This window comes from Eleginops maclovinus, chromosome 8 (genome assembly GCF_036324505.1).
Source record: "Eleginops maclovinus isolate JMC-PN-2008 ecotype Puerto Natales chromosome 8, JC_Emac_rtc_rv5, whole genome shotgun sequence".
In the NCBI taxonomy this organism is placed as follows: domain Eukaryota; kingdom Metazoa; phylum Chordata; class Actinopteri; order Perciformes; family Eleginopidae; genus Eleginops; species Eleginops maclovinus.
Window position 1 is genome coordinate 4,789,131 of NC_086356.1, and position 25,336 is coordinate 4,814,466.

At 39.7% G+C, this 25,336-nt stretch overlaps 2 protein-coding genes across 2 annotated transcripts in view; both read right to left on the minus strand.

Moving 5' to 3' along the window:
* The window catches only part of arrdc1b (arrestin domain containing 1b), a 31,246-nt gene extending 15,467 nt beyond the window's left edge, over positions 1-15,779 (minus strand). The window contains exon 1 of the mRNA XM_063889724.1: positions 15,576-15,779. Coding sequence (XP_063745794.1) covers positions 15,576-15,693 — 118 coding nt within the window. The 5' untranslated portion in view covers positions 15,694-15,779. The remainder of the gene's footprint in view (positions 1-15,575) is intronic.
* Positions 15,780-17,946: 2,167 nt separating this feature from the next.
* On the minus strand, positions 17,947-22,133 carry LOC134868986 (glutamine synthetase-like). The gene is made up of 7 exons (XM_063890424.1): positions 22,032-22,133; positions 21,219-21,393; positions 20,226-20,387; positions 19,994-20,140; positions 19,235-19,362; positions 18,906-19,105; positions 17,947-18,501 (listed from the first exon to the last, which is right to left on the minus strand). The coding sequence occupies exons 2-7, from the start codon at positions 21,385-21,387 to the stop codon at positions 18,171-18,173; spliced, it is 1,137 nt and encodes a 378-aa protein (XP_063746494.1). The 5' UTR covers positions 21,388-21,393; positions 22,032-22,133; the 3' UTR covers positions 17,947-18,170.
* Between the last annotated feature and the right edge of the window lie 3,203 nt (positions 22,134-25,336).

The window sequence follows — 25,336 nt, forward strand, 5'->3', positions numbered from 1 at the left end:
GCAACAGGTTAGATAAAGCTGAGGTCATATCAAGATAACTGATAGTGACGTTGACAGGTTTACAATGTCGTCCCAGGAAGTCAAGGAGATCCTTTGAGTGGCTTCCAAGTAACTGAAAAATGTTTAATAATTCTAACATCACAAAAACATTATTTAAATTCAACTAATTTAATATTAATACAGACAGTTTATACAGACAAGGTAAATAAAACAAGGTCAGTAACAGCAAGGGGGGAAGAAAGGATAGTGTATAAAGAAAACAGCCCTCCTGTGAGTTATTAAATGTCATCTTTTTTGGCCAAAACCTCAAATATTCGTAAGAAATACCTAAGAAAGGTAAGTTTCAAAACATATAAACATAACAATATTTTCAAGCAGGGTTGAGATAATAAAACAATAGCAGGACCATATTTGAATGTTAAACTAAAGTAGGTAACAACCAGCGTCATACCTCTGAAAATGTATTTGAGTTTTTAGAAAAGCCCTCTATAAATAAAATGGATTATTATTATTATTTGTTTATTTCTAAAAACACCTTGTGATTTTTAAATAGGATTGTCGTTCATAATGTAGCATGTTTACAACACACCAGATGGAAAAAGCAGGGAGTATCCTCATTATGAGTCAATACTGAGTTAGAGACATTTGACTGATACCATCAAAAAGATACCATCAGTTTTTTGTTGCAAAACGACTTTGAAAAGTTCACACAGGTGCTGGAAATGTTCAGCAATCGACTGATAAGTAAAACAAACTAAAGTGAGCAGCTGGTACGCACACCCTTGTCTTTCTTTCTGTATCAAAACCACCCTGTCTCTCTTGTCTGTCTCTTGATATGTCTGCGAGGAAATTGAATCACTCTGATAGTGCTCACACACACATACACCAAACTGTGACAGATCCCAGAGGATTAAACAGAAACAGCCCCGGTATTATCTCAGTATTCTGATTTGCAGAGAGATAGGCATGCAGGCAGGCAGGCAGACACACAGGCACACAGCTGAACATATAATCTGACATAATTGACAAAATTTCTGTCCTTTGTCTAGCAAAAAAATCAAGTAGATCCATTAATTACTGAATGTAATAAAAGCAGAGTACAAAGTTCTAGTATCAAAAATGTAAGTAAACACAGGCTCTGTAAATGTATCACACCTAAGACTGTTTTTGACCAATCACAGGCTCATACCCATGCAGTACCCTGTGCTGGCATCTCTCTCTCTCTCTCTCTCTTTCTCGATGGCAGATGGCTGGGCTCTCCACAGCGGCACGACTGTTGGCACGGTTTAAGGGAAGAGGTAAAAATGAAAAAATGGTCCAGCTCTAAAAAAAATACACACAGAACCGAACGGTGCCCTTCAGCCATGCAGACTAACGTCCATTCAGTTGGTCATTAACTACACACTGCAATCTGCCTCCACAGCCATCTGCCTCATTCATGATGGAGAATAATACCTTTATAGTCCACATTAATGCAGCTCTCCGGAGTTATCACACTTCACAGAAGAGTGGAAGTGTGAACTAAACATCAATATTTATATAAATATATATGCAGCCATTACTGGGAAAGATATTGTTTACAGCTGTCTGTTGTGGAAAAAAGCTCAACCCACTACAGGTCAGCACTGGGGTAATCTGTTAATATCCCCGGCGGCGGCGGCAGCAGCAGCAGCAGCAGCATCAGGGAGAGCGGCTTCAGCTGAATAGTGAATAGTTGTGTCAAGAGAGACGGGATGCTTTGGCAGAGAGACTAGCTGTCTGAGGCTTAGAAGGGGGCCGGCCTCTCCACAGAAAACGAGGAGCCAGGTGGAGCTGGAGCAGTGATCATGAGACACACAATCAGACATTAAGAGGATATATTGTGAGGTTTTACCGCGAATACCGGCTGTTGGGAGGTATTTCACACCTGCTGCACCAACCAGTTCTATAGTGGTGTCGGAAGCATTTCCAAATAAATCATAATTATCTCAAATCATGCAACCAATGCTGGGAAAGCAATGTTTAAGCTCTGGCTGCTGCTGCTTCACACATAAAACAATGATCACGTTCGTTTCCACACCGTCATATTAAGAGTCTAATTGGGGCATCCATATCTTTAACCTAAACTTGCGTCTTTAGCCGTGTTTTACCTCATTCGATTCCTTTCTTTTAAAGAAATCTGAATACAAGACTCTCCTTAGTTAAGCGTGTATATAGTTATATGTTCACTTCCATCAACAACAGCATGTGGATGATTGTTAGAAGGGACAGAAAATAGGATTTACTTGATGGAACACCAAAAACTGGGATACAAAAGCGCATTTATCGTTTAAGTTAGGTAACTTAACACCCCACTTTGTTTTCTTCCTATGTGTGCTTTCAGGCAGATAGGAGGAATGTAAGTGAGCAGCACAAACACATGGCGGATGAAGCTAAACTAGGCCTTCCTTTCTTTCAGTCATTCTTTCTCAAATCATAGGCTTTGTTGAATGTGCATAAAAACAGGTTGATGGAAAAAGTGCATACTAGTTAACCAAGCCTAAAGATGGCAAGAGTACACTGACCTGCACGAAAAGAACAACACTTAAAATACAATATAACAGTATGCACAGGTTCTGGAAGCATTTGGTAAGAACAATTTTTGGACAGATTAAGGACAATTTGGTTGATAATGAGCACCCAAACTACAGGTATAATCAATTTCCAAATCAATTTGAGGCAAGAAAGAGTCCATAAAGTTCCAATCAATGCTAAATTGGTACTCTACAATGCTCATTTCAAGTATTCCTTCACTAACCACAGACATTTGAAGACTAGAAAAGACCTGCAGTGCAGAATCAATACACAAGATTTGGTTTGTGAAGCTGGCAATTTCCAACTCGTCCACACACCAGTAGCTCTGGATCACACCTTGAGACTGCCAGCGCAGGAATCTCTGTCAGGAGCCAGCTCTTCACTGAATAAAGCACTGCCTCGGGGAGACAGACCCTCGGTAGTAAGAGGGAGGCCGGCAGCAGAGCATACTGACTCAGCAGCTGCCTGCGTTTGTTGCCAACACACTGGAGTCTGTCCAGGTCCTCTCCACGGTTCAGTGAGAGTGTCTGTAGGCAGAGATGATCCTCGTGCTTAGACTCATTAGATCTTATCAACTAGAAGCTGTGGGGAGAGGACAGAATCCATAGGGTCTCCATATCAGGCTGCATAAACATAACTGCAGTGTTTTATTGTACGAAACGGTTCTGGGATGTGTGTTAGAAAAGGGTGTTGCTGTGTCACAGAGGATGTGGGTGGAAGTCTTAGGTGCGGTACTGAAGGGAATGTGGCTATGTCTGGAAATGGCTTGTTGTTTGCCATTATGCTTCTGTGGCTGGTAAAGGGAGGATAAAGTCAAACAGAAGATGTCTGATGATGAGAAACAGACTGTATAACTGACTGATAGTCGGATATCTGTCTTTGCGTTATATGTTACAAAGACGGAGCTTCTGGCCTGATCAAAGAATAAGAGAAGATCCAAATCAGACCAGACAGTCAGCACCAAAAAGTATTTACTTTCAAACCAAGGCCTACATATACCACGGCCAATTACCATGTGCAGAAATGAGGTTTTTACCCTCTTCTCAGCAGGATTAGGAAAGACTTACTGGCCCTATTTTCATGAAACTTGATGGAAAGGTGTTCAATTTCCTTCACCTTTGTTTTGTTCCAGTCACAGCATCAAAGACCGACCTAAGCACTCGTCAGTTCAATCCATGTTTAGGCCAGATCAACAGTGGGAGTTAGCTTAACTTTAAGCAAGTAGCAACTGCAGCATTTAAGGTTACCGTGATAAATCACTGTTAACTACGGGGGTTAAATGTTTTTATAGCTTTTGTAAATGGCTCTAAGGCATCCTCTGTATTAAAGGCTTCCTCTCCTACCTCTCCCTGTGCAGGAGTTTGGTCCTTCAGGGCATTCAGTCCTGAAAATATGTGGCAGTTACACAAAAGTCGTCAGACAACATCTCTATTTTACAATGATGTTTCTTTACAGAAAATGATGTTCGCACACTGAGGAGCAACAGTACGAAACCTTGAGTTGGTGAAAAGAATTATCAGCAACTGTTGAACTTAACAAAGAAAAGTTAAAACCATTAAGTCGGGGTTTGCTGCTTATTGCATCAGAGCATGGGAAGAATGAGTCAGCTGGCCATAACGAGAAGCTGGGCTGATAATGTCAGTTCCTTATTTACCCTGATTACACCAAGTCTAGTTTCAGCTGACGGCTGAAAGCACAAAGGAGCCTCAGTTTGTTCAAGGGCTGAACTTTACCAGAACAAAGCAGAATGAGGAGACCCTCCGGCCTCTGAGGCAAAACTGTGTCTTTACGACCGCTAGAGTTTCATCCTGAAGTGGGTCAGGAGTGTGAACGGGATTGATCAGCATTCCTCACATGCACTTAAAGTCTCCTTGGACGTCATATATACATTCCAGCATAATGAGAGAGGGAACTCCCCGAAGCAGAGTCTGTGTGATAAGACTGGACTGAGTTGAAAACCACAAAAGGGGAAGCAGTTTGTGGAATAGTTCTTTAAAAACTTTTATCAGTTGACAAGTTTTTTATAGCTGGTGTTCAGTCTTGGTATCGTTTCGATTTTGTATCCATATCAGGGTTTTTTCTACAAAAATACAGTATGAGGGCAATACTGTGTCGCTGATCTTGTATATAAGATACTGTATATAAATTCCCACGAGAACATGACAGCCGTTTACAAGATAGGCCGCGGGCGTAAACAACAACGAGACGCTGGAGCTCCGTAAAAACAAAGCTGTCTCTACCGTCTGACGATCCATTTCACACGATTTTCATATTTTTGGAGTAATTATACAGTTTTTGACAAACACAAATATTGTTTTCAAGCATTTCTTTGCCTGGTTTAAAAGGTTGCATTATATCAATGTGATGTCATTTCCAGAATTGACCAGATTTAGCTTTTCTCTTCTTTGCCCACAAATTATTTATAAAAAATCTGAATGTGTACACTTTCTGTGAAAATATAAAACCTTCAAAATCTAGTATTTGATACCTAACCTAACCTAACCTGACCTGGCCTAACCTAACCTAACCTGACCTAACTGAGTCTGAGTTTTAAACCTGGGATGTTCTTAAACACGTAGTACGTCTAATAAAACACATTACAGCTGCACGTTCATTCCAAAATATTTTCAGTTTTGTTGGAAAGACAACAATTTTGCAGTAATCTTGGAGAGAACACACAGCAAAAGAGGAATAATAATTTAGTTGGGTGTTGTGTCTGTATGAGTCATTATGCAAGCAAGGGCAGTGCTGTTTTTCTGTGGGAGTATGAGACAATTGTTATTCTTGCAGGATTAACAGAAGCTGTGAAAGACACAGTACCAGAAAGCCCTGTTTCCTGATTATTTCTAATCGTGAATTCTTAAAGTTTCTTCCTCAAACACAGGACACAGCCTTCATCCTGAACCCCAGGAGCGCCGAGTAATCCGATGCTACAGTACACTTACTACCTTCATTAAATCTTTAAGCGCCTCAAACAATTAGTCCTTCTCACTTTTCCAACATCTCCCTCGTCTCCTTTCTAACGTCAAAACACGGCCACCTGATCTTATGATCTATTACTCCTGACTGTAAGGGAATCCCCTGCAGCTGAACAGAGGCTGGGTGTTCGTTCAGACATGTCCTGCGATACCTCACTGTAAGCCTAGTGACACGCAGAAACTCTGCATTGAGAGCCTGCATTCAGTGAAAGGAGATCAAATGAAGGCACTGCTTAATATCCTCTATTAGAGCTGTTCTCCCATACAGCCTCAGGAACATATTTCAGACACAGCCTCTAAACCTTCATGTAGTGCATTTGTGCATAAGGATTTGAGAAGCATAAAGAGCACATCAAGTCCTCAGATGTTTGGAAAAGTTACAGAGTTTCTGAAAAAGGTTGCTGAAAGGTTCCAGCAGCCATATGTCTGTGATGCATGTGTCAATTCTGCTTACTCAGCAACCCATAATCCTTACTTGAACATCTGCTGTAACCTTTAAAATGTACAGACTGGTGATAAATTAAAGGAAAAGGATAAATAAGTGACTAGAGAAACGTAGCTAATGCAGATCCATCCACAGAGGACACAGAGGTTAACTGAATGGGTTGATGAGTATCAAATTGAATGATATTGAGGATGCGATGAACAATTATTCAATCATCTTCAATTATGTTTAATAGATTCCCCAATGGTTCATAAAATGTTAGAGAATTCTGAAAAATGTCCATCCTAGTTTCTCCAAGTCCAAAGTTAAGTTAGTAGTACATAGAGTTGAACAGACGTGGGTGATGTAAGACGTCGGCCATATCAAAATATCCCTCATCACTACTTTCCACTTCTTTGCTGTAATATTAATTACACAAAGTAATCCGTCAACATGAGTTATGGTCCAGGATGAGCTTTGCGCCCTCAGTGAGATCTGTGTATGATGTTTGCATGTATTTAAGTCTAGGTACACACATCTGCATGTACGGTACTCACAAATCCCTGCGTGTGTTTGCCTCCATGTGTAAGAGGCTTATCCCCGCAGAAGTTACATCATACAACAACCAGCGGACGTATAACCTGCACTCTACCAAGCTACGATATTTACACATTTCACAGTAACAGCTTCAAATTCACACTGATGTCATGACCTGCCTCCATCTTTCAGCACAAAAAAAGAGATATTCACACATTTAGTAGCAACTTTAGCACCATAAGGAAATGAATCATTGAATCCTCTTGATATTTTTGCCCTGGTGTTTGTTTAAGGCTCGCTTAGGATTAAAGGTCTTCACACCCCCAGTTTAGCATCACTTTTGACGGTATCTGAGACATTACACATAAGTATTTTAATTATCCTTTGTGGCAATCAGCGATATGCTTATTTGAAGAAAATCGTTTAATTAGAACATTTTTTCCATTTCAAATTGTTGAGATGAAGATGAAAACTGAAGCACAAAGCAAAACAAAGCTGAGTGGAATCACAACTGCTAATGTCTATCAATCTGATTTTTATGAGTCATAGAGCAGAGTATATTCAAAGAGTTTGACGACTATGTCTGCGTCTATGTTTGGAAATGTTAAATCACGTGATTTTAAGCGGGAAACTTTTGTTACCAGCCACATACGTGCAAAGAGATATATAGTTTAGTGCAAACTAGTTATCAGTGATTAGTCATATAGTGTCAGCTGACGGCCGGCAGTGACCTTCAGACCTTTGCACGCTCGCTCTCAATGTAACCAGCTGGTTTTATGATGAGGGTGTGTTGGAAATGCAGCAGTGTTTTTGTTATTTGGTCGATATCTGACTCATCAGTACCACCCAAAGACTTGCTCCAGAGCCCTTATCATGAGCTAAACATTGTGAAGAAGCATCTCCCAGTTATAGCAGTTGTATTTTAATAGGACATAGCACTAACAGTGTTTTATGTACAAACACGTTGTACAGTGTCATGAGGGACATTTGGTTTGTAGGTCCAAATCTGCATTATCAAATGAATCATTGCTTAAAAGTGACAGCAAACACATACTCAAACTGAAAATGATTGCTACTTCTAGTCTTCCATAAACATAATGTCTCACAGCAGAGGGCAACATGCACACATGCTGACTGATCATATTTCCAAAAAAGGAAGCAGAAAGAAGAGTAGGCAGAATATTTGTGGAAATGAATAATGACCTTTAATTGAAGAACAAAAGAAACCCAAGGTACCTATGCAACCTTTAAATCAAGGAACTTTGATTTGAAACACAACAAACCCCATTATAAACAGCTGAAACCAGAGAATATTTGATACTTTTGGTCAATAAAGATAATTAACCAATTAAAACACCTATGATGAATTGTCTGCCCATTGGAAAACAAATATCAGTATCTTTCCAACCATCATTATAAGAATGGATATTGTGTGGCATAAAGCTCCTATCATTATCAGCCTATGACTCCCATCAAAGTGCTTGCTGCATTTCAGCATACAGTGTAGCTATCCGGATGCTCATCCCTCTGACACTGCAGCTCTCTGAACGGTCCAAATAGAAGCGAGTGTCCTGCAGTGGAATTATTCCCAACATGACAAAAGCCCGGCTTTGTCTGTAAATGTAGGTGAGGAGGGAGAGGTCGATGGAGGATTAACAGCATGTGGGGGGAAGATGGAAGCCTCCCTTGGCCTCTGAAAAGCTGAACCAAACACACAATATAGACAGCCACATACAAACACACACAGCACACACACCAAACAAATATGGCCCACAGATGACTTAATCTCTGTTCCCTGCGGGGAGTTTTTCAATGTGGTTTCTCACTTCACCTTCCAGCCTGTCAGGAATCATAGCAGGTAGCATACACTGCTTCTCAGCTGTATTCATTAATAATACAAGTTAAAGTCTCATGAATATCATTGTTGGTCTCTTGGGTAGTACAAATCTACAACTAGAATAAAAAACTGTCTCTTTAGCAGCTCTATGTGTTCTTACCTTCTTTTTATTATTAGCTATTCACCAATACCGTATTTGAACGAAAAATTGTCTGACGAGATAAGACAGCACCCGCCGCTCTCATCAATGCCACAAGCAAGAAACGAGATGCCATCACAATGAGAACCCTTGTGTGAGCCTTTGTTGCAATATATGCATCTCAATATTCTTGCCAATGGACAGTCGTTATCACAATAACTGTATCTAAAAATCAAAACTTTGAGAGAAAAATAGTCAATGCTTCACAGTTCTCTGAGCCAGCGGGTGAACCCTCACACTACATACAGTCTTTTGATTAAATGTTAACAAAAGTGCATTTCTATATTACAGATGGACTGAGATGATCCACGTTCCCTCAGGGCCTGCGTGACAACATGACGTCACATTGCACAACACACCAGTCGAACCATAATCCAACTTCTTATCTCCCGGCTGAGATTGAACACGTCTATCTTTAGTGCCTTTGTTAATGTTGTGTTCCACTTCAACAGAAGAGTGACTTCCTCTCTGCATTCTACAAAGCCTAGGAAGTGGGACAGCTTTACAGAGAGAGAAGGGGTGGGGGGTTGGGGAGTGATCCGGGTGGTTTCTGTGCTCATCAGGGGGCAATGAGACAGAATCCATTATGATAGGCCTAAATAACCAGCTGTGGGGTTGGGCAGGGGGCTGCTTATGGCGGTCAGAGGATAGTTATTATTAACATGATTCAGTCCGAGGGGGGAGGGAGCAGCTGGTGTCCAGAGTTACCACTTCTACTGGGCGCAGTGACTGATCGAATACTGCACATGTGGATCCATGTCATGCGCCCACATTAAAGGGCAGCAGTGAGAATGGAGTTGCACTGTGTCACTGTTACTCTCACTGAGTAACCGTGTGTCACAGCTTTAATTTCAGGAGAAAAGACACCAAAGGGCTTAAAAACCCTTTATTCTTCAGTTCAATGATGCCTTTTTGCAGGACTCTTTGAAACAAATAAGTCTTATATGGCAATACAAACAGTAAGCAGAAAAAGAGTACTTCAAGAACATTGAATTAAGCAGTAATAAGTAAATCATATTTATATGAAGGATGCCGAAGGGTGATAGCGGCCTATTAAAAAAAATGTATCAAAACAAAGAACAACCTAAGAAAACCTAGAAGGTCTAATGCTTTGACTGTGCCTTTAAAATTGAATGGACAAACAAAGAAATGTATTGTTATTATTATTATTAGTATTGTTAACATCAGCAACAGCAGGAGGAGCAGCAGTAGTAACACTAGTAGCTAGATAGGGGTACTACGATACGTCGATATGGATCTGTGACATCATTTCGTACAATTTAACCAATTCCCCAACATTCAAAAAGTGCTTGAACATGAAAAATATTGCAGTGTTTTTATTTTTTAAATAGTTGTTTCAGTCAAATCGTATATGAATCCATTTCCAAAGTTAAAAGGAATGAGCATGTTATGTTATATACGCATATGCAAATGTCTCGTACCGTTCTCAGGCCCTTGAATCGAGTTGCGAAGGTATTTTGGCAGACCTTTACGATATCAGAAAATAATGAAACATCCTACTTTAAATAACTCTACACCCCTAGTAGTAGAAATTGTCAGATTTCCGGTGGTAGCAGAAGTAGTAGCAGTTGTAGTAGCACATCAGTAGTATTAAAAGCAGTAGTGGTATTAAAACTTGGACACATTCAAATCCATCGCATTAAGTTATATTGTTCTTTCTATTGCCCGTAATAAAAGTAAACGCTGTTGTGTTAGACATGTCCTCCGGATGCCTGAGTCCACTGGTCTCAGAGCAGTTTGTCAGACAGATCTGTAATCAGTCTCCCTCAGGGCAGTGATGTCATGATAAACTCAGGCCCCAGAGTCTAGACAGTCACCCGTCCTGCAGTGATGTGTTCATGAGCCAGGACAAAGAGACACTCATACACTAGAGTCATTGATTCATGTCGTGTCAATTTCACCCAGTTTTATTTGGCCACAGTGTTTGCCTTAAGGAGATTAGCTAAACAGTGATGAATGAAATGCTAAAAAAGCAATGATACAGTTGCTTTTAATCCTTTTCATGTCTTTCTGCTTCTATATAATCTAGCCACAGTGGAGAGTTTCTGATGAGTGAGCACAACATACAAGGTGCCATTGGTCTCAGGGGAGAATAGCATACCACACATTTACACACCATTGGCCCTGGGAATAATTGCAATTGGAAAATAGGTTACGCTTCTTGCCCACGGACATTGAGAACTTTCAGATAGGTAGAAAACAACTCTATCGCTTGATCCTAAACACCTTTTTCATTATAGATAAGACAAAGGTGTGCAAGTGTGTTTGTGTGTGGGTACACATGCCTGAGGGCAGCGTTGTGTGAACCCGAGGTGACGTCTAGTCTTGTTTACATAGAGCCGGTGGTTTGTATCACCACGGACGATGATTGGGTTACAGTGAATTTTGGTTGTGTTGCTGAAAAGATACTGTCACTGGAGATACAACTGTGAGAGAACTACACTGTTGAAAAGGTTTCACTTACACTCGCCGCTGTTTTAGAGTCTACTTTGATATACAGCTGATAAAGATAAATGAGGGAACAAATGGGTAGGGTGTCGGATCAAGTGGACTTTCACTTCAGGTGATTTCTTTTCCTTAATTTCCGCTGCATCACAGCTAGCACGCCGTCACCAGGACTTCACCTTTAATCTTTCTGGAAAAAGGTAACACAAGATGAGACAAGGAGTTAAAACTCTCGGGTATCAGGTGACTTTACATGCTGCTAAGTGCAGGGAGACCGACCAAAACAAGAGGAGAGATGGAACCAAGCAGACTGAATGGCTGCTCCCACTTCTTCTGATCTATAACTCACCATTAACTGATTTCGGTCAATACCGCAAATCAAACATGTAGTGTAGAGTGTGGAGGACATATTTACGTGAAGTGCAAAAACAGGACAGATTTCATGGAGAGCTATAACAACAAATAGCCAAAATAATTTTGCAGAAAGTTGTTCCTAAACCAAAGTGTTGTACAGATTTAACGGACTGTATTTAAATCAGTCTTTGGAACCACTCCCGTCCCAATTAAAGACTGACATGGGGATGGTGCAATCTGCAAAGTTAAAGGATTTGACAATTTCATCCTGAGGGAACCATGAATACCACATTGCATGACTTCCAATAGTTTTGGAGACATTAAACTCAAATGTACAAATCTCAAACTCATATTGGCACAAGCTAGACGAAAATACTAGTTAGATTCATGTCAAACGAAGTACATTTCTAGAAAGGTTTCATGTTATGTGTGTACTGTAAGTAGGGTTGAGCACAGTACAGTAAGCTGCCCATTCATCTAGTTACATTAATTCATTCATGACTGTGCTTTAACAACCTTCTTTGTGAGGAAGCTAATCGATAGACATTCTGTCTAATGGTCTCCATCATCAATAATACAGTGAGGCTGCAAATTTGGCCTCTACAATAGTGAACATCCCAGAAAAGCTGCATGAACTAGGTATGCTTATTAATATCCCTAGGCCGTCATTTCATCCCACAACTGTACACACCTTACTCACGATGCAGGATAAATAAAACAATAAAAGGATACAGATCATATGGTGCCACAATCCATGTAATGGATACTTAATGGTTTAGCCAAGATTCACACACAGGGCATAAAAAAACTTTACAACCCTCTTAAGATACCATGCAGGCGGTCCTGCCCTGAAAATGTCTGGAGGGTGGTGGCTTTTCATGGCCGCCATGCACATTTCTGGTGGAAATAAAGCTTTCAAAAACTAATGAAAGACAAATAGGTAAGCTAACCATTGCGGGAGAATTTTAAAACTCTGTCTTATTGAAGGATGGATCAGTCTTCGTTGTTGCAGTTGACATTGATATAGATATTCTTTAAGTAGAAGTACACTAAGATTACCAGAAGTACGGAAAAGGTTTCTCTGGAATTTTAATAGGACATTGTTCCTCAAATAATCCAAAAGATGAATACAATTAGATACAGTAACAAACCCTCAACTCCTCTGTATAACTTTGCTCGGGAAGACACAAAAGCAGGAAATTCTCAGGTTCCCACACAATCACATTTTCCTTCCTCAGCATGATGCATGCCATCTGATGGATGGAATCATCAGCGGCGGTAGTGGAGAGGTGGTGAGGTCACTGTGCACATAACGCAGCATATGCATTCACAGCACATTAACGGACAGGCTGAAAGCAAGACATGGAGCTTCTTTAGTTTCCGTAGTTGGAGTACTTTCTACAAGGAAGTGAGTGGAGGACTGAGGGACTTATGGTCCCCTGGCAAAATGATACACATCACCCCGTAACCCAGACTACACTGGTAAGCTTTAGTGTGATTCAATATAATTGTTATGTTTCAAACTACAAATATAAAATGTATCAGGGCAAAAGAAAACTATTTTTGGTTGTTGACTGAGAAAGGCAAACAGAGAACTCAACTTATTCTATTTTGAAATCAAATTTGGTCACAAGAACCGACAAAAAATGGTTTGGGGAGAAGCACTTCCTGGAATGCTCCTTGGAATCAGTACCTGTAGGCACGACAATTACAAGAAAACTCAGAGGAACTATTACAAACAATGATCAAGTCTTTTCCAGGAAGTGTTGCATAAATATGCCAGTTCTTTTAAACTCCAATACAACAATGCTTTTACAATAAGGGCATTTCAGTTGTTTGAAAGAGTGCCAGAGGATTATTGAGACTGAAAATGTGTTGAAAATGTCCCACCTGATGTATGCAGCAAATATAAAACATTGACAGACTGCTATGAAAAGTCCCATGACTATGAATATGTAAAGTGTGCATTGACCGGTTAGACTCTTGTCCTTTCTGTCATACAAATAATCTGTGTACAAGAGTGTACAGCAGAGCGGTACATATGTGAAGTGCAGAGCCTTGAAAGAACACTGTGGTTTTTCACTTTGGAGCAGGTGTGAAATTTGGATTTACAGAGAAATGAAAGTGCATGCTAATTCAAATCCTAAATCTAAATCAAAACCTTCCACGTGCTCTTTTTAGAATCTTAATATACACTTATTGAGCTGTTTATTTGACTCAGCGAAGAACTCTACCCGTCTGTTCCTCTTTAAGGACAGCCAACATTCGCCCAAAGCCACCATGCATGGTTTAATTTGGGGATAAACGCCTGGTGTCAGGTACAGGCTCACCGCAACCGTGTGACCTTACCGTGTAACGGAGCTCAGCCAGAGCTCTGACCTCTGCTGAACGCCATCTGCTTCAGGTCAGCATGTGCATTATGGCAAATTAATCTCACTATGCCTTACATACAGGTACAAGATAGGAAATTCGGGCAAATAAACTGATAAAAAGGATGGAAAATCTGTCTTCGGTTTAAAGAGGTGTCTTGATGTTTGCGTTGACACTTATAAATGCTAAAAACAAATCGCGCCAGAAGTGCAACCACTCTTAATCTGTATCATTGTTGTGATCCCATTTTTCTGGGTTATTATTACTTCGATGATGCATAACCTAACTTACGACATTGTCCATCAAATAAATACAGAAAATAGAAAATAAATAAGGTACAGTAACAAGCTAATACCCTTTGTATTGTTTTTTCAATATGACACAAACACAGGAGATTCTTACATTCGCACAAAGCAGTCGGTTTTCACACATGCAAAATATTTCTAAAAAAAGTAGTGTTTTTTTAGTTTGAATCTGCAGGATCATAACCCATAAACTTCCTTTTGAAAAATAAAAAAAAGGTGTTGTTTGGCAAATGTAATAAACATTTTCAAGAGTTGTGAAAATATCCCTGCTGTTTCGCAGTTTTTGTCCGATCCCGATAATAAATAGGAACTTGAAAGGGTTTTTTTGTTGCCACCTGACCATCATTGCATTTCCGATGGAAATCTCTTTATTTACCATCAGATTCTAAATGAACATACCTCTGTGGCAGGTTCCCTTTGAAAATGAGCTTTTGGTGAAGTTGATAGCAGCTCTATTATCAGACAAGAATCCCCACAAGGATCGCTTGCATACAATGGATTCTTTGTGTACCTCCATGGCAACTCCAAAAGCTGCTCTCCACCTTGCTCACCTACTTTGCCCTTCATTAGTAGCTATTCCCACCAGTTTGTCTAAGTTCCTTCTATTCTGTGAAACCTGAGGACACTTCTGAAAAGACATATGGTCAGGCTCGGGGAGTAACTGAATACATGTAACAGGATTACATAATTAGGATACAAAACCGTATTCTCTTACAGTAATATAAAACAAATATGTAGTCAGATTGCTGGTACATCTTTAAAACATGGTAAGTAGGATGACAATGTTGTAATACGTGTAAACTGTACTATGTGATCATTTGTTTTGTTGTTTATTTACTGCCTGGGTTTACTTAATGAAAGGAAGGTTTAAAAAAACAACACGAAGACACATTTTTAAACAAAATATCCATGGTTACATGGTCCTGTTATCTAGCAAAGTCATCTTGTTGACATTCACTTCCTTGTATTTATTTGAATTGCATTTGATAATAAGGTCTTGTATCATAAAGCAATGGAAGTAATCCGTAACTTTCTTTTTACTGATTACACATGTTTTACAGGTAGTTGTAACAGATACCATTTTTAAGTAACCCCCCAAACCTGAATATGGTTTTATTGAAGTTATTAAAGTGTCTTGGAATGGTTGTTCTGCTTTTTGAACACTTCACCACAACATTTTCACAAACGTCGAAGCAACATGTTGCCACTAGCAGGACGCGAACCAGGATGTGGGTTTCAGTCAGCAGCACCAAGCAAACAACAACAACAGAGCTGGTATCATGTGGAGGGTGGAAACACACCCAGCACAGCACCACCAAAACCCCTAATGACCGCACCAACACGTCGACCGTTGCAAAAATGAGCCCTAAAAATCTTCTGAGAAACAAAAACGCGACTGACATCTAGCTTTGTGTTCTTCCTCGTGTCCAACATGAAAGAGGTTTTAATAAAGTTTATTCACATTGAGCCTTCGTCGCGCGCTTCACTGACTCGTCAAAGACACGCTGGCAACATTTCCTCTGTCTAAACATGTTGAAGAAAAGCTTCTTACCTTTGTACTGCAACGAGTGGCCGGTTCGTACTTTCACATTTCCGCTAATAGACTCCCCCGGACCATAGACCACCTTGTTGTTGGTAAAAGTGATATCAAATTCTTGAAGCTTTCCCATGGCTCCGCTACTCCAACGCTCTGCGTCTCTCTGAAACAGCGGAGAGGCGATGCTGCGCGCTCACCTGCTGCCGCGAGCCACCCCCCCCCCACCAAACCCCAACGAGACCAGTGACGTCACTCCAACAACCAACTGAAAGGAATGGGAGGGATAACTGTCTTTTCTTAGATATAAACATGTGTATTAGTTTGTTTGTTTCAAAATCACTAGTATCTCAAAACATACATGTTACCATTAAATAGCCCTACAACTAATTACTTGTTGGACTATGCCGACGTTCAAATTGAGAATAGAAATGTCAATTATATAGTCAATTTCGAATATGATAAGAGGTTGAATTGAATTAATGTTTAAATTTAGGATTATATATATTGCGTTTTTCACTCATAAATGCAAAATAACAAAAGTAACCCCACATTTCACTGGATGTTTGTGCAAATGTAAAACAAATATATTACACATTTCAAACTAGTCAGCACACATTAAAAGTAATAACACTGTCAAGCTGTACTATGAACTCTCCAAAGACAACAAAAAAGGGTTGTATCGAAGTGAATATCACTTAGTCATTGTCTTTATGTGTCACTTTTTATCCCCCTGATTAATTGTTTTAATAATAGTCAAACATGTATACAAAGGATTTAGATCCTGTAATTGAAAGATGGATTTAGCACTCAATTGTTTTATTATGTATAATAATATTAATAATAATAAACCTAGTGTTGCAAATGCAGTTTCATGGCGGACATAAGGTATTTTCCAGAATGTTACTTTGCACTTTCTGAAAATGTTGTACATAAGGTTCAACCCTGATGCATAATTACTATTTTCCTAAGAATGCTTCTAGTTCTGTGAAATTCATTTGAGTTATTTTGAAGAAATTAATGACTATCATAATTGAATATGCTATTTTAACCCATCTCAGTTATAGCATGCTGGCATTTTCATCACCCACATTAAACATTCAAAACGTAAAACGATATTTGCAAGAACGTTACTTCCCATGTTGTATACTTCCTGTGTCTGAAAGCACTTCCTGTTTCTGATAGCGTTTCCTGTCTAAATGTGCAGCATCAGCAGTTGGAGCAGATATGAAAGTTATGAAGGCTGTGGTGCATTAAAAGATGACACCCTGCACGATTTTCACATGCAGCCTTCATCATGGGGCTGTTATATGTTGCATTTACCTTAAAAAAAAATGACATCAAGCACACAGATATGAACATTATTCTCTCTCCATGCCCTCATCTCACCAGGCTCCCTATATTCCTGCTAAAAGCTCTGTTAGACAGACGTTACTATGACAACAGACAAACATCACAGTTGCCAAGTTACTGCTTGTATCCATGGAAATCTGTTGTGTGCTGGCATCTGATCTGCTCCTCAGAATTCCTCCTTTTTTGTTTTGTTTACTCATGTTGCAAAAAAAAACCTCCCCTCAAACAGCTTGAATACTGAGTCATTTTGACACTGCCAGGCTAAAAGTGAGAGGATCGTATGTCGGGAAGTAACGGGATGAGATGGAAATGCCATATGTCAGGTGTACTGAGCATCAGGCTGCCATAACATGACTAGACGGACTCATTCATCACTAATTTCTTCCTGCAGTCCTCTTATGTTTCTGGTTGAATGCTCCATTATTCCAAACCACATCTCATTTATCATTCTCACAGTGCCACATAGACGGCTATGGTCGTATGTGACACTTTGACCTCTCTTCAGGGGTCTCTGACTGGTGTATTACAATTGTTTAAATGTACAGACAGGATGAGGAAGAGGAGAGCTACACCAGTGGCGCCATCTGGTGGTGTTCTGTGGTAGTGTTTTGGGCCAGATGATATTCAATTGTGTTTATTACCATAAATCACAAAAAACATTATCTCAACTTCTCAAAAGGACATTCTTTCAATAACTAATTGTGTTCTTAGAAGGAATAAGTTCACATTTTGTTGTGTTTTTTGTGAAAATTGTTATGTGGGTCCCAGTTTTGGTAGGGTGAGGGTTAAGAAGCACTTGATTTATAATGTGAATATGATGACTAAACAATAGGAAGGATTCACTATTATCTCAGATCACTCAAATCTCAACTACCTTTAAAAACCTGTGGAAGAAAATCCTTCACATCTCAATAGCCTGTTACATTAATCAAGTCTCAGACAGTATTGAATAATCATACTCAAATCTTTTTTTTACTTTACATTTGATTTTGCATTCTAATATTTAACCAACAAAGAAACAAGCAATCCAGACAAGTAGAGAGTATTGTGTCTTTATTTCACTTTACCCAACACGTAGTAATGCTTCATAATGTACATATAGGCTCAACATAAACAAAGTGATGTCTCTAACAACATTTAGAGTAGTGTTTAGGCACCTGAAAATGTATCTCATAATAAATATAGCAACAGCATTAAACATGAATCCTTCATGTCTTCACATTTTTCACGTGTCTAACTTACAGGCAGATGTATATTTTTCTACATAGCAGGTATATTCTCCTCTTCGCTCTCTTCCCTGTCTTCTGAATGAAGCAGGCAGGTGTACGCGATGGCCTTCGTCACGGCGTACGGGTCACAGTTAGCTGCAGGCCGACGGTCCTCGAAGTAGCCTTTCTTCTCTTGACCCACCTGGCGGGGGATGCGGATGCTGGCCCCTCGGTTGGCCACTCCGGCAGAGAAGTCATGGATGCTGGAGGTTTCGTGGTGACCTGTGAGACGCCTCATGTTGTCCTTCCCGCCCCTCGGGTCATACATCTTGATGTGCATGGGGTGCCTTTTGCTCAGGTTCTCGATGGCCTGCTCAATGTATCTGTCATCGGAGGAGAAAGATTTTTTTTTTTTGATATTGGATGCTGCGGAGACTGTCTATGGATGAATGTTATATATTTACACAAGTCAAGAAAGTTTAAGAGCTTTATAGAAAGGACGTGTATCCATTAATAAGTGACAACAAATATAACTTTTAAGCTTTGCAGCAAACAAAAATGAGTTTTGGAAAAGGTTTGTTTGTGCCTGATGCCTGTTGAATGCAAGTCCAATATTTACTTTCCTTTTAGCTTTATTTTGGTTCCCACCATATCCACATCTGTCTCTTTAGCAGCTAAATGTTACACTTAACCTCAGCTATGCTCTATCTTTCTCTGTCTTCCCTTTGTTGGTGAATAGGCAGCGTACAGAGGGTCATTTCTAGTTTTATAGAACATGTTTACTCACTCTAGTCCTCCTTCTTCCCTCATCAGCTTGGTGCTGACATTGGTGTGGCAACCAGCACCGTTCCAGTTGCCCTTCATTGGTTTGGGGTCCAGTGTTGCAACAACCCCAAAATCTTCACACACACGATGCAGCAGGAAGCGTGAAACCCACAGATGGTCGCCCATTTCAATACCTTCACAGGGTCCCACCTGGTACTCCCACTGAAGTAAGCAGAAGCAGCAAATTAGATTAATTAGGTGTGTTAAACAAAAAGGACGAGAAAAACGTATTCAAGTTGAAAGCGTAGTTTTAATATTCTCTTTCCACTGCGCACAAATAATGACATTTACCTGAGATGGCATGACTTCAGCATTGCTGCCATAGATATTGACCCCAGCGTAGAGGCAGGCTTTGTAGTGGCACTCCACAATGTCCCGTCCATAGGCGTTGTCTGACCCCACCCCACAGTAGTAGGGTCCTTAAATTGGGTGACAAAATGGGTCGCTTGTTAAGACAAAAATTAATATAAACCTGTACAAAAAAATGTGTCATTAATGCCAACACTGAGAGAACTTTATTTCAACTTTTATAACATAATTATTTTGTCACATTTGCTATAAAAAATGCACTTTCATCCTGACCCTAACCCAAACCCATGAGACAACATCCGTGAAAGCAAACCAGTTGCTCCCACCAGTGCTTCTAATTGCATTTTAAAGATCCCACTTGAATACACAAAGGAAAAAATCACAGCCGACGAGGAGTCTAACAAGCTGTCAATCATGTAGGTTCACTATGTAGACAAAAGGTTTGGGACACTCCTCTTAATCATTGAATTCAGGTGATTCTTTCAGTCCCATTGCCACAGGGGTATAACATCAAACACCTAACCATGCAGTGTACCTTTACAAACATTTGTGAAAGAATGGGTTGTCTAAAGAGCTCACTGAAAAGCCCAACTCGTTACACATATTCCTAACATTTTTGCTAATTGCTTAACTTCTACTACTACAACTTAAAACCCCTTTCTTAAGTATGCTTATTACCGGCTCTTTCTTGATATTTCTTCCACATAAATTAAAAAAGGAAGAGAATGACAGATGATTTACCTTGGGGTCCTGGGAATCCATTTGTGGGCCAACTATAGGGATGTCCATCTATTCCCAAAAGTGTGTACTCCTGCTCCATGCCAAACCAAATAGCGTGCTCTTTAACTTCCTCCATCACCTTGTTGCAGCTCATCCGATGGTTCGTTTCTAGACATGAACAGAGTGGTACAACTAGTTTGTCCTGATTTACTGAACAGGATAATAGTACATCAACAACATGACAAATATGTACCTGTAGGTAGGCGGTTGTATTTGAGGACCTCACAGAGAACCAGCTTGTTGGGGTCTTGGGTGAAAGGATCCCTGAACATGCACACTGGGATGAGGTACATGTCGCTGTTGGAGCCCTCGGCCTGGTATGTGCTGGAGCCATCAAAGTTCCACTCGGGAATATCTGACAAGATTAATTTACAAAAGGTATTAGCGTCAACACATTTCCATCAGCCTTTAAACGAGCTATCCTACAGTTTCAGCTTTGATGTCACCAGGACTAATTCCATATACATTGTTTGTTTGTACTTTTACTGAAATGATCCTCAATACCAATACTATGGAGCCCAGGAGGCACCATAAAAGAAAAGAACAATAGGCTATTTATCTATTTTACAAGTTGTTAGCAGTTAAATATGTTAAATGTAGACAGTTGTTTTTCCTGTCAGGTGAAGACCAGGTATTAATAGTTTGGGGGATTTCCATGGTCTTAGATCAGTTGAAAAAGAAGGAAGGAAAGATGAGGATGAAGGCAAATAAATAAATAGAATTAAAAAAAACATTTAACAACAACAGATCATTTTGAAGCTTTGTTTGAAACAAAAAGTTAAATGAACAATCATAGACCTTCTCGAGTTAAGCCTGCATATCAATGATGTGTCACCAGGAAGCACAAACACCTGTGTTATTTACAATGTAGGTGTGCAAATTACCTTTACCCTGGAGTCTTCCCAGAAGGAAGTACTAATTAGAGATAATAATTCAACATCTTGTTTGCGAAAACCCCACAAGGAACCTGTTCAATTCCTAACTCAGTCTTTAGTCTGTAAACACCCACCATTTCCTGAGTCTCTTACGTCTTAGACTTGCTTATATTAAGTTATTGAAGCCCTGAATGAATAATTCATATAAGAGCAGACTCAATAGTTATACCATATTACACTTTATTCCTTATGTGAAAGTGCAAAAGTTTCGAACTAAAGGGAGAAAAACGACTCCAAAAGAGGACATTAACCATCAATGGTTTTTGGCTCAAAGTCCAGGGTCCGGGTCTTGTTGCGTAGACCCTCCCCGGTGCCGTCAATCCAGATGTAAGTGACCTGGACCTTCTCCCCCTGAGGCAAGCTCATGTACTGCTGGCGCACAGCCTTGTTGAGGCGGGAGCTGAGCGAGACCGATGCCATGCTCACCTTCAATCAGAAAGAAACAACAAAACAAAAAGGTGATTTTTATTGCAGAAAGAGTCATGTCATGGTGGTTATCACCAAAGCGTCCCATTCATTCATGTTACTGTAAGACTACATTTGCTTTACCTGGTTATTTATATTTGCAAACTAAACTTCCTCTTAGATGTTTTCTTTCTGAGATACAAGAATAACTTGACAGACATGTTCCTAACATTTGACCTGAAGTTTCTGACTCTGTTTGATAACTCCATTAGACTTTTAAAGTAAATTAAAGCTTACATAATACTGGACATGTTAGAATATTGAGGAAAAACTATTTGCTCTGTCCCTATAATTTACTAATTCTGTTATATTCAATTAAAACAAATTCTTAGTTTTACCCTTAACATTAAACATATACATTTAAAACTGTTCCATATACTTCCATAAACACAATTCAAATATTATTCTTTATAGTATTATTAACTCCTGGTTAGTTAAGGCAACTCAAGATGCGTCAAGAGAAAATGACATTACCCTTGGCGTCACTAAATAACCATTTGTTGAATCAGCTAAAATGATGTGAGTTGCATTTACCAGATTACAGAATGTTATCCATCAGAGCAAATGAAAGATATTACCACACAAATAGTCAAACTTACTGTGTTACAGGTGACTTCAGTTGTAGCCTGGTTGCAACTACAGGACAGCTTGAACTGTAGCTTGTGTGTGTGACGTGCCTAAACCTGCATGCAGTATTTAACCGGAATGCAAATCACAATACCGATGACACAAGCTTCCATGTCCTTTACGTAACACGACACTGCTGTTCGTAGGTGTGGTTGTTTATGTAATTAATATCTCCATTACAAACAGGTTGATTTTTCCATTAGACAGAATAAGATCCTACATGTCTCTTAATTAAAACTAAAACTTTTGAATCAATAAATTAACTTCTGTATTTGTAGACACACACAAAACATTTAAATTAACCTCCTACTTCCATTATAAACACACATAATAACTCAGAGTTATTGCTGAGGTGGAGACAAACTCCCATGAGGTATAGAAAATGAACACCCACCTGTGCCAGAGAGGCCATCTGCTGAAAGTGTGTGACTGCTGTTTGCTGAGCTGAGAGTGTTGCCGCTCAGTGAACACAATTAGAGACTAGAAAGCTGCTTGTATGTTCAGTTTCCGTCAGGTTAGCTGTCCTGAGATCATGCAGGAGGGCAGAAACAGACCCGTTCACATGGGACTCTGTGATGGTGTGTTTGAGTGTGTGATGTGTGCACAGAGCCGGTGTATAAGGAGTAAGGCTCCACGGCCCTTAAACAACCATATGGGACTTTATGTAGTATACAACTTACCAAGAGCCTACAATTTCCTTGTTTCGATTTGAAAACAGTGTATTGTTTTAGTCTAAATGGTTTCGACAATGTTTCACAATGCATTGATTGTATCACGCAATATAAGCTTTTCGCATATGACCATACTCATTCCCAACATGATCAACTTCGTTATGTTGAGGCAACTAAACATATTGGTTAGGTTAAGAAAAACATCAAGATTTGGGTAAAAATATTCACCTTTATTACAAAAACGAAGAGACGTACATAAATAAGCTGCTTGACTTTCATCGCGTGTCTTTCTCTCTGTTCACCCTGAGCTCTCTTGCTTCTTCCAAATATTTGTGATTGACCAGCAAAATACCACCTTGAAGCAATAAATGTGTTGGGAAAACAACAAAAGGATCTAAGTTAGTGATGTGACATTCACACTCCGTTTAGTGAAACAAGGCTGTATTTTGAGCATTGCTGACCGTGTAGCTCTAACTTCAGTCTCTTGGCCAATTTACTGCTTTGTTCCAGGCTGAAATATTGTACCAGTTATCGTATGGATTGCCATGAATCTCTGTACAGATATGCCAGGTTTCCATAGGATGAATCCTAATGACTTTTCCTCTAGTGCCTTTGGCAATTAATTATTTCTGTTTAGTGCTGATGTAAGCATGCTAACCTGCTCAACACGGTAAAAAAACACAGCTGCTTTCATTAGCATGTTAGCATAGTCATGGTCGGTACACTATTCTAGCATGCTAATGTTAGCTTATAGCATATAGCACCGAGAGGCCTCAGTACAGCCTCACAGAGCTGAAGTTTAAGCTATTACAGTGACTTACAGTAATTACCAGCTTCCGTAAGTTCAAAGCATTAACACTAACATTAATCAGAAAGTGATGGGTGTATTTCTGGGTGTGTGTCTTTTACAAGTTAATCAAGGCCCATACATTTCACATATTTCCCCTTTCTTTAATGACAAAATATTATAGCAACTATCAGCAGCTTGTGATTCACCATGCCAATTCCATTCCTTCATAATATCTTTTAACCACAATTACAATATAGAGCAAACATGCAAGCGTAATACAAAAAAAAAACCATTTTCACCGGATAAAGTCCATCTACCTCAGCAGTTTTGCTTTTAAGGGTTGACATCTGCTTCCACCATAACACAAGGATAATGGAATTCTGTGCAATTGAAAACATAACATTTTTAATGCGTATTTTGATAAGTATGGCCACAGATACTGTGAATAATCAAAATAGTTTAGTGCCTTTAACACAAGAGTTCTCAAAGAGAATTTGAGCCTCAATGCAATCTGAAAAAAAGCTAGATTTGGCTCCAAATCATCACTTTAGAGACATATTCATATATCTCGCCCTCGGTAAGATGATTTCTGCTACTGGTTAAAGTTATTCTTCAACCAGTCTCCACACGTCTGGCTGCTCTCTATATCAGGCTTTTCTCACAATCCGTCCACTCTTCCGCAGGTCCCTTCCTCCTCTGTCTAGCCTGAATGACTGGTTGCTTGTCCTCAGAGCTCCCTGACACACCCCGGGGCTGTAGAGGCAAAGGTACATGTAATTAAAGCTCAGACAAACATTTCATAATTACCTTGAGGGAATTCTTTAATTTCACCTGAGGCCATCTTAAATAAAAAAAAACAGTGCAGGAATATTTCTTTCGAATACATTTTTCTAAACCTTTTCATCTACCTCTGAGTCTGGACTTAATGATTTTACTGCTGTACACTGTGACATTTTAGACGAGGAAAGACATTAGTGAGACTCCCAATGTGTGGCAAGGGGTTAAAAGGGCCCTGTTATGCTAATTTTCAGGTGCCTTTGCTGCATCGCTTCTTTTCACCCTCTGTCTGAAACAAGAGCCCAGTGTGCTCTGATTGGTTAGCTGTCTACCTCTGTGGTTATTGGTCAAGCAGTTAGAGATATGCCACACCCCTTGGCTTATCACGTACAATGTGTTGGAGCAATAGCCAATAGAAAGGTGAGTGTTATGACGTGACTATGTGAGTGTGTGGGAGAGAAAACTCCCTCTGGAGGGTACTTTGGGATTTTAGGCTTTGCAGACCATTTACATGCACAAAAACCTATATAACACATACAGTTTCAATTTAGTACGCAGGTTTCATTTAAAAGGTATGTCACAACAAGAGTATTATTAGTCTGACACTTTCATCAACCCGAAACTTGTCTTGGACTAGCACTTCTCTTAATATTAGCACCTGACTTCCTTATTACCTGGAGGAATGATAAAGAATGAAACAAACACTTCCCCTGCCTTTTTCCAGGAGCGTTTCTGAAATGTGCTCATGTGCACGTTCCACATCATCATACTGTTTATTATATATTTACTATTACTATCTAATTAACATGCTGTTGCGTCAAAATGTCCTAATTAGGGGTTAATAAAGTATGTATCCAATCAATAGCTGTCTGCATTTCCTCCATATTCATCAATGTACACACCCTGATGTTCTACTTCTGAACGCGCACATGCACGCACATGTAGGCACACTCACGTTGATCTGAGCAGAGGTCCAGCTGCAGGTTTGCGAGGCTTGCTGCTAAGTCTCCGGTACTGCATCCAACCGCAGAACAGCTCG

Excerpts from the sequence above, each read along its gene's own strand:
- LOC134868986 (XM_063890424.1), bottom strand. The coding sequence starts at position 21,387 with ATGGCATCGGTCTCGCTCAGCTCCCGCCTCAACAAGGCTGTGCGCCAG. Across the intron at positions 20,141-20,225 it reads ATACAACCGCCTACCTACAG|AAACGAACCATCGGATGAGC; the intron begins GTACATATTTGT and ends GTTCATGTCTAG. Across the intron at positions 18,502-18,905 it reads AGGGAAGAAGGAGGACTAGA|ATACATTGAGCAGGCCATCG; the intron begins GTGAGTAAACAT and ends CTCCGATGACAG.